This window comes from Polistes canadensis, unplaced genomic scaffold (assembly GCF_001313835.1).
Source record: "Polistes canadensis isolate GaletaPanama2010 unplaced genomic scaffold, ASM131383v1 scaffold_161, whole genome shotgun sequence".
In the NCBI taxonomy this organism is placed as follows: domain Eukaryota; kingdom Metazoa; phylum Arthropoda; class Insecta; order Hymenoptera; family Vespidae; genus Polistes; species Polistes canadensis.
This window is the reverse complement of record NW_014569708.1, coordinates 274,828-284,234: the sequence shown is the minus strand read 5'-3', so window position 1 is coordinate 284,234 and position 9,407 is coordinate 274,828. Positions and strand designations below refer to the sequence as shown.

Below are 9,407 nucleotides of genomic sequence, written 5' to 3'. Positions count from 1 at the left end.
ATCTTTACAATCTTTGGTTTGATAATGAAGGAAATCCAACAAAATATTTAAAAACTTTAGAAAAAAATGGTATTAATCTATCTAATATATCTAGTATTTTAAGTGGAACGGGAGTGAAATCCAAACAAGCTTTTGAGGATCTTTATAATCTTTGGTTTGACAATGAAGGGAATCCAACAAAATATTTACAAAATTTAGAAAAAAATGGGGTAAATTTATCTAATATATCTGGTATTTTAAGCAAATCAAAAGCTAAAGCTAAGCAATCTTTTGAGGATTTGTATAATCTTTGGTTTGATAATGAAGGAAATCCAACAAAATATTTACAGACTTTAGAAAAGAATGGAGTTTACATTTCTAATATATCTGGTATTTTAAATGGAGCAGGACCGAAAGCTAAACAAGCTTTCGAGGATCTTTATAATCTTTGGTTTGACAATGAAGGAAATCCAACAATATGTCTACAAACTCTAGAAGAAAACGGAGTAGATCTAGCTAATGTATCTAGCATTTTAAGTGGAACGGGAGCTAAAGCAACACAAGCTTTTGAAGATCTTTATAATCTTTGGTTTGACAATGAAGGAAATCCAACAAAATATTTAAAAACTCTAGAAGAAAACGGTGTAAATTTATCTAATATATCTAGTATTTTACATGGAACAGGAACAAAAGCCAAACAAGATTTTGTGGATCTCTATAATCTTTTATTTGACAATGAAGGGAATCCAACAAAGTATCTACAAACGTTAGAAAAAAATGGTATAACTATATCTAATATATCTAGTATTTTACATGGGACAGGTGGTAAAACTAAACAAACTTTTGAGGATCTTTATAATCTATTGTTTGATAATGAAGGAAATCCAACAAAATATATAGAGGATTTTACTAATGTGGGTTTTAAGATAAGTAATGTGTCCGGTAGTTTAAGTGGAGCAGGAGTTAAAGCTTATTCTGCTTTGAAAGATTTTCATAAAGTTTGCTTTCATAAGAATGGAAACAAAACAAAATATTTAGAGGATTTCATTAACGCAGGTTTTAAAATGCGTCATTTATCTTGCATACTTTGTGCATCAGGAACTAACTCTGCATTTATTTTAAAAAAATTTCATAATATTTGTTTTGATAATGCAGGAAATCCAACAAAATATTTAAGTGATTTTTTTAAACCAGAAGTAAATTTTAGACCACGTGATTTCTGCGGCATCCTGAGTCAAGGAGCAGATAATTTAGTAGAATTTCATGATATTTGTTTTGATAATGAAGGAAATCCAACAAAATATTTAAGTGATTTCATTAATATAAGATTTACACCAAATCTTTTATCTAGGGTGTTACATGGAGCTGGAGCTAATATATGTTTTGCTTTAAAAGATTTTCATAAAGTTTGCTTTAATGAAGATGGAAGCATAACAGAATGTTTAAATGATTTTATTGAAGCAAAGTTCACGTTTTATAATCTAAGCAAAATATTGTCTCTGTCAGGAACTAACGCTGCTTCTATATTAAGTAATTTTCATAAACTATGTTTCCATGAAAGAAAAGAGTATTTAAGTCATTTCTTAGCCGAAAAAGAACTTTTTGATCTAAATAAGTTATCTAATAAATTATTAATTGGAGCAGGAACCAAGACTTGTTCCACTTTCAAAAAATTACATGATATTTGTTTTGATAATAAAGGAAATCTAACAGAATATTTAAATACTCTTATCACAGAATATGAAATCAAAAAGATATTAGATTTATTATATAAGGAAACTAGAAACACTTCTATTTTTTTAAATGCTTAATAGCGAGATATCGGTTGAGTAATTTGTCAAGAAGTCAAGAGCATGGTTTTAGAATCTATTGATTATAATATTCAATTAATGATGGAAACAGAGTTAAAAATTGATGGAATTCTTGATACAGTAAGTGTTCAAAGGAAGCGACATGTGATAACAATCAATATTTAAGTATTTTCCTCATGAAAGAAACTAGTGATGATCATGCTGTTTTCTTTTTTAAAAAGCATGATATTGTAAAATCAGAATTTATTTATAGTCTAGAAGTAATAAGAAAGAATCTTACAAATTCAGAAATTAGATCTGTAAATATTATTTATTTCGACTTGTAATAAATTGATACTGGAACATGTGCAGATATATCGTTAATTCTAATATTAAGAATATTTTAGATAAAATATATATTTTTATACGAAAATTATCCGTTTATTCATAATTTTATTTACACAAATAACATTTTTTTATAATTCTATTCATTAACATGAGACACTTATCGTGATCATTAATTTCTTTTCTTTTAACGGCTAAGTTCCACTTTTCAAATATTGAATTCAGAGATCCAATTACGAAAGAAAAATGGAATTAGCTCGTAAATATCGTTTGTTCATTCGTTTATTATAATATTCTTTTAGAATGTTTTCGAACGAAAACATTTAAAGAATTTCCCTTGTTTCTTTTTATGAATACTTTAATGAGGACTGACGGTGAAATTATATATATATGAATTCTTTTTCGATATGGTCCTAGAGTCTTTTGTACAAAGTCATTTATTATAGATGGACGGAATATTTAGGCGTGGAGTACGTTGGTAAGAAGAAAATCACTAATTGATATATAAATTTAATAAATTAATCGGTGATTATAAAAATGATCTAATTATATGTCATTTGAGATATTAAAAGATATATTTTGTTAAACGTTATTTAAGATTTATCCGTATCATCAAGTAGCATAAACGACATTTAATAATAAAAGATAATAATAATCCATCAAACAAATATTGTTGTATTTCTTGCTATAAAGAAAATGTAAAACATTTTAATAGTAACAAATTAACGGGATTGAAAAACATTAACAATAAATATTATTTACTACATATTTTCTTACATACACACTATTGCATAGATTTTATTTTAATACTTTATTTTTTATTATATTTTTTATATTCTTTCATTATACCAACTAAATATATTCGTTTGTTATATTGCTTAAATTATTTTTTAAATATTTACGAACACCTAAAAATAAATTTCCAGTATAGAAATGGAAATAAAATAGGCCAATTTCGCAGATATGTTAAACCTTATAACTCGTAACGTTTTAGGTACATATAGCGTGCTAATGATACTTATTATTAGTCAAATGCAACTTGATAGGGAACACGTGTTAAACAATTTTTAAATTACTTACAAATATTATTTAAAATATAGTAAATATAGGATACTTGCAATTTTTTTATTTAGAAAATTGTTTAGAAAAATTATTAAATCTCAAGAAATATGTGTTAGATCGTTTTCATAATCACTAGCTTATTTGAGTATCCTTTTTTGAAAATTCTTTAGAGAAGAGAATTGGGAAGCTTTCGAAAATAAAAGAACATTGCTATTCTAATTATTTCATATAATAAATATATATAGATATATAGATATAGATATAGTATTCTATTTGATAGAAGTGCGATGATAGAGAAAAGGACAGTAAGTACTTATGTTTGATATAAGAATAATTGTTGCACTTTTCGTCGAGAAAGAAAGAAAAAAACAACTATAATTTTATTGTTTCTATCATTTATCACGTTATTTTTTCCTCAATATTTCATTTATTTCTCACATTAAAATGGATAAGGCATGATCTATAACTTGATCCACTTTTGCTGGCATAAGAGTATCGATCCACGAATTTTAAGTACGTATTGCGGCTAATATTTAATAGCCAAGATACTATTGATAAAATCAATATTTTATAGAAGCTCTTGACATATATATAATATTTATTTATTTATTTATATATAGAATAAAAATATAAGAAGAGAGATATGCTTACCATTTTTGTAAGTGAAAATTTACTAACTTTTATGTAGTTTCTTCTTAATATTTGTTTTCTTTTCAAAATCCTAATCCTTGTATCAAAGATAAAGATTATAATACATATATTTCCTAAAATATATTATAGAATTGTTGTTTTCTTTCTTTTGCTTTTTTATGCTCTCGTATGACCAGTTTCATCGACGCAAGCAGCATCGAGTACCCTTTGAACAGGATGAACATCCTTTAATTTATTCAGTCTTTGTTCACGCTCTTTTCTTACTGATTCTAAACCCGTTTTAACAGCTTGAGCGTATCTTTTAGAAAGTGCAACTTCACCTTTTGCTCCAGGAATGTGTCCTGTGTAACCAACGATCGGTGGTTTTTCTGGAGAAACCGTACAATCTGTAGAAAAGAAAAAATAAAATAAAATGAAACTCTTCGCGGAGTAAAATTGTTTGATTAAAAATTAAGAGAATGAATGATCGTTGAAATTTACCAAAAATAACACGTTCCCGTTCTTGACCATGATCGATCTCAACAGCAACATTGTCTGCTCTGACACGTGATAAAAGATTTCTTGAATTAGTCCTTTCAGCCTGTGCCCTCATACGTGCTCTTAATTTACTTTGAACTTCGTGCCATTCTTTTGCACCCTCTTCGACGGCCCTCATAAAGGGAAGACCATAACTACTGTTAAAGCCAGGTATATATCCTAAAGATTCAAATTTAAATGGTTTTATTCTCCAGTCATAGGATACTACACGTGTCAATTCTATTGTTTTAAGAAAATATTTTATTGTAGATGTTCATAAAAATTAATATTCTTTTTTTTTCTATTTTCTTACAGGATATTTTTTCAAAAACGTATCCGTAGAATCTTATTTGTGAATTTTTAAAATTAAACAATATTATAATTGTTTAAAAGATGTGACAATATTGTTATCACTTTTCTTAATAGTTATTTTTTTCAATTTTTTTACCTGTGTATCCTAAAATGTATGGCGGTGATTTATACAAGTGTGCGTCATTCTTCCAATCTCTTCTAATGTCCTTCTCGTTCGGTATCGTAACGAGCGCAACGTCCTTACCGGAATTCGGCCTATAAGGCCCTGACTTCAAAATCTTCTTTTCCAACAGCTCCTATAAACGTGTAAGAAAGAATTTCAAACGAAACTAATTTTTTAAGCTAGAATTTCATGGTTTAAATATTGTTTATATTAGATCTATCAAGCGTTCTGTATTGCTAGATCAATTTTTAATCATTATTTTCATTTAAAACGAATAAATTGAGAAATTTGGATCTATAGATTTACAAAATATTTATACTCCTTGTCTCTCTATATATAATATAATTTCTTAATTATTAAATATAATATGTTACGCATTTAATTTTTAATTAAATTAATATCTAAAAAATATCTTTACAGAAAAATCACTATAGATATTTACAGACTGGTAAATTTAATATAATTAAATTTCGAATCAAATCAATCTCACCCTCATTATTTCTTCCGTGTTAGCTCCAAATCTTTTCCCAACTCTAAACTTAAGTGTTGGGCAATGACCTGTGTATCTGAGAAAATATAATAAAGATGTCAAACAAATAATTATTATCTTTATTCGTTTATAAGATCATTTTGAATACGATCTTGATCTTCTGTTAGAGATATAAAATATAATACAATGGATGACGATACCATCATCGGCTCATTGAAGTAACGGATCGTAAAAATGTACACTACCGGTGACCTACTACTCGTATACTACTACCAGATGGGTAAGCTCACACTGTGACGGTCATGGTGCATTGACTATTAGCGTGTATCGCAGAAAGTCGTTTATATATGATCGACGTGTGTCGTGATACTCTGAGATCGATACGAAATCGATCTAGGTTATTACTGGAGCGGTCTTTTAGATTCACGAACGTATCAATATCTGTCAACAGATTTTTCTTACACCGAAATCGTATTTCAACGATACGATTATTTTTAACTAATAATTTCAATTAAATCCTTATTTTTTGTTAAACGATAAATTATTATCTTATAACGAATGTGTCCCTATTACTTTTTATAAATTTACTACAAATAATTTTCAATTCCATTCAAACTCGTCGAATTTTTTATTTTCTCGTACAATTATTCCTATTATTTATAAAAAAAGATTTCCTTATTTAATTAACTCATCAAACTATTGCTTTTTGTTTTTATTTTTATTTAAAAATTTGATTGATCTTGAACGTTTTTGTTTTTCCAAGGATCGATTTTAATAGAACTAGGATAGGTATCTCAGTTTAGGATAAACATTTCGATGCAAAACGTCATAAGCTGGATAGTTTCGCGCGTATTTTACCTTTGCGTGGTTGGTTCTAAGGGGTGTAAAGTGTTTCGGTACCAGTCTTGGTACCAGCTTCACGATACACACTCCTCTCTGGTCGATACTTTCCCGATGCATGTGTCAAGGGTTAGACTCGCGATCTAATTCTCACTCCATTTAATCTTTGATTCAAGGACAAGATAGAAGAGGACAATACGACGACGTATTTAGCGTGATTTGTAAGGTACAATTGTTGCAAATTGGAAAGACCTAGTTATACTATCGGTACTTGTGTATTTATCGTTGCGGTACGATCACCTTGATTGATTGTATACGATTAACACGTTTGCTAATTGGGTTACTGGAATATATTTTCGAGGTTGAGGTCAAGGTGTTTTCTTCGGAACATATGCAAATCTATATAAAGTAATTCTTTTCTTTCTCGTTGAAATAAATTATGAAAATAAAGTAGATTGAGGAAGAGAATAATAGAAAATTTCAAATGAATCTTCACGGTCCGACGCGTCGAAGTTTCTTACTCAGAAACCGTATAATCCAAGATTGTGTTCCATCGATGAAATCGTTGTTACCTTTCTCAAAGTAATCAGACCGTTTTTGACGTTTAAACATTCTTGGAAAGTGATAGAAAAAGAATCGTGTAAATCTTGAGAAATAAAATGAAAATAAGAAAGAGATCCAAGTACGTGTTGTAGTTTTAGATGATCATCTTCGATCGTTGATCACGTAATCAAGTCTCATGAGAGATACACAGACCCGTTCTATTATATATTCTACGGATATGTCGTTTGACATCCGCACACTAATACGGTTCTATAGAAAGTCACCGTTATCGTGTTTGTAAGTAACCTATGTTACTTTCCATAAGAGTAAAAGTACGAGCACTCTTTTAGATCAGTCTTTTATCTATTTTTATCAAGGTTGATATTAGTTACTTCGATTTATTATTTCTAAGTTAAACGCTATATTTTTTACAGGAATACTTTATATAAACTTTAATTATTTAATAAATCATTATCACATAATTTATACAATTTTTCTAATAAATTTAGATTTAATTAGATTTCAACTTGTTTATATAAACGATACGTTTATTTTTCGTTGTTTGGATCAGAATAAACGTTTCGTTTCGTTGATGCGCAATGATAATGATGCATACGTCGAATTGTAACTTCGATACTCGGTATTGTTTGCATAAGTTATGCAACGTATGTGTATTCCGTCGAAGACAACTTTAGTATTGGCGTTAATCAGCTTGCAAATTTAATTAGATCTGCTTATGACTTGGTTTTAAACGATCGTCTTTGAGAAACCATCATGTTTTCTCAGTATTCTTGAATAATCTTCGATCTACGTAATCCTTAAGAAATGTTTTTATGAACGAGGATCAATAACGTTTTAACGTACCCTCTTAAAAACCTTAGAAGTTTCGTTGGGGTGAATGAAAGAAGACTAATCGATAACACGCTAGATTCTTTCTATATAATACCGAGAAACATTTCTTTCACGAATATGTATGTATGTATATATGTAAAAGTTGAACGGCAACGATTATCAGCGTATTTAAGTTATTAATAGAAACTAGTATTAAATAATTCCATTGATAATTAAAGTATAAAATTGATAAATACCAAACCAAAAATATTTAAAAAAGAAGTGAACAATATTTCTATCTTACCCTGGTAAATGAGCACCGTAACTCTGTCTAAAGAAACGTTTTTTCTCTTCTTCGGAGACCGGATCGAACATGATTTCTTCCTCACCAAACTTATCATCACATTTGATGAAATATCGAGAATCAGTTGACAATGTTTATCGTGATCTCCGATTTTCGCGCCCCTTCTTTCATTTTTATTTTTTTTCCCCGACAACCGGAAGTTAATATCACTTTTGATTATGAAAATACGAATAACATTTCACGCATGCGGCGATTTATATTTTTCGAACGTTGCACCGCGTTCGCGTGAGTAATCAAATTTTTCTTTTTAATTCCTTTACTTCTCTTTCTTTTTTTTTTTCTTAGCTTCCACGAACATCAACGATTATCGTCTTTATCTGAACGATAAAACGAGCAAACTCAAACGCGAACTCAAGCGTGTTACGCGCGCGGCTATCGCTTCAGTGAAACAGGACTGTATATAGTCCGACCTAAAGGCACATAATACAAGCAACGTCCTACTAAAGACGCCCCTCCAGGCTTTTTCCGGTGCAAGCCGCACCTCCCTTCGAACGAGGGGGAAAGGAGTCAGGGACGTATTAAATGATCTGGTTCAATCATATCATTTTAAAAAATACAAATTCTTTCAATTTTTTTACATATAAATTAAATGTTGATTATCAAAGATTTCTTAAAATTTATATTATAATTTTGAAATTACTTCAAATAGTACACATTGAATTACACAGTAATTGATAATTTTCCAAGTAAATATGTATCTATAAACGATAACGATATCCTTAATTGTTATATTTTAGGTTTTGTTATATCTTTATATTTATATTTATTATTGTTAAAAGAAGAATGCTATGTTTTATCGATGAATCGGTAAAAATAGATCTTTATTTTATCGACTTGTCAGAAGTAGTAGATTTTTATTTAACCGACGTGTCGATAATAGTGGATATCTGTTTTAGAGACCAATCGATAAAACAGGAATCTACTAATTCTTATTAGTCGGTAAAAAATGAATCTACCATTAATGAATATAAAAAATATTATGAACTGACAGCTATTTTACATAAAAAAATTGATCTATAAAAAAAAATAAAACAGTATTATTTTCCATTAAATAAATAATAAAAATAAATATGAAAATAAAATGAAAATAAATAAATTATATACTATTTAACATGAAAAAATATGTATATAAAAGTATTTATTTTTCAATTTATTTTTTTGGTATTACTCATTTTTGCTCAATTAGTCAAGAATGTTACAATGTAAAACCGTATACGGTTCTGCAATTTAAAACGAAATACGTCCTTCATCGCTAATGAGTCATCCCGCGTGTGCTTATTCGCACATTTCGAACGTTTTTGATTAACTTATACAACCGATTATGGAACGCGTTAAAATAAACAAATGTTCTGGCTTAAAATATAATAAAATAATCAACAAAATATGAAACAATAGGATAAGTATATACGACAGTGAAATATTCCAATTATGTCATGTACTTGTCAGGACCACCTATGGTAGGAATAAAGTAAGATTCGTGGGCGTGATGGAAAGCTCTCAGATTGAGGTAGTAAGATTCAA

The 9,407-nt window shown here is 28.8% G+C and overlaps 2 protein-coding genes across 7 annotated transcripts in view; one reads left to right on the top strand and one right to left on the bottom strand.

Moving 5' to 3' along the window:
• The window catches only part of LOC106789043, a 4,398-nt gene extending 2,204 nt beyond the window's left edge, over window positions 1–2,194 (top strand). For 2 of the 6 annotated variants that reach the window (XM_014752855.1, XM_014752854.1), the window contains one exon: window positions 48–2,194. In XM_014752855.1, the coding sequence (XP_014608341.1) occupies window positions 48–1,790 (1,743 nt within the window). In that variant the 3' untranslated portion in view covers window positions 1,791–2,194. The other 4 variants (XM_014752857.1, XM_014752856.1, XM_014752859.1 and 1 more) reach the window with 4 other exon arrangements.
• Window positions 2,195–3,570: 1,376 nt separating this feature from the next.
• Window positions 3,571–8,368, bottom strand: LOC106789044 (protein FAM166B-like). Its single transcript, XM_014752860.1, has 5 exons — window positions 7,827–8,368; window positions 5,309–5,384; window positions 4,792–4,951; window positions 4,308–4,523; window positions 3,571–4,213 (listed from the first exon to the last, which is right to left on the bottom strand). Exons 1-5 carry the CDS (start codon window positions 7,895–7,897, stop codon window positions 3,984–3,986), a joined length of 753 nt encoding a protein of 250 aa, XP_014608346.1. The 5' UTR covers window positions 7,898–8,368; the 3' UTR covers window positions 3,571–3,983.
• Between the last annotated feature and the right edge of the window lie 1,039 nt (window positions 8,369–9,407).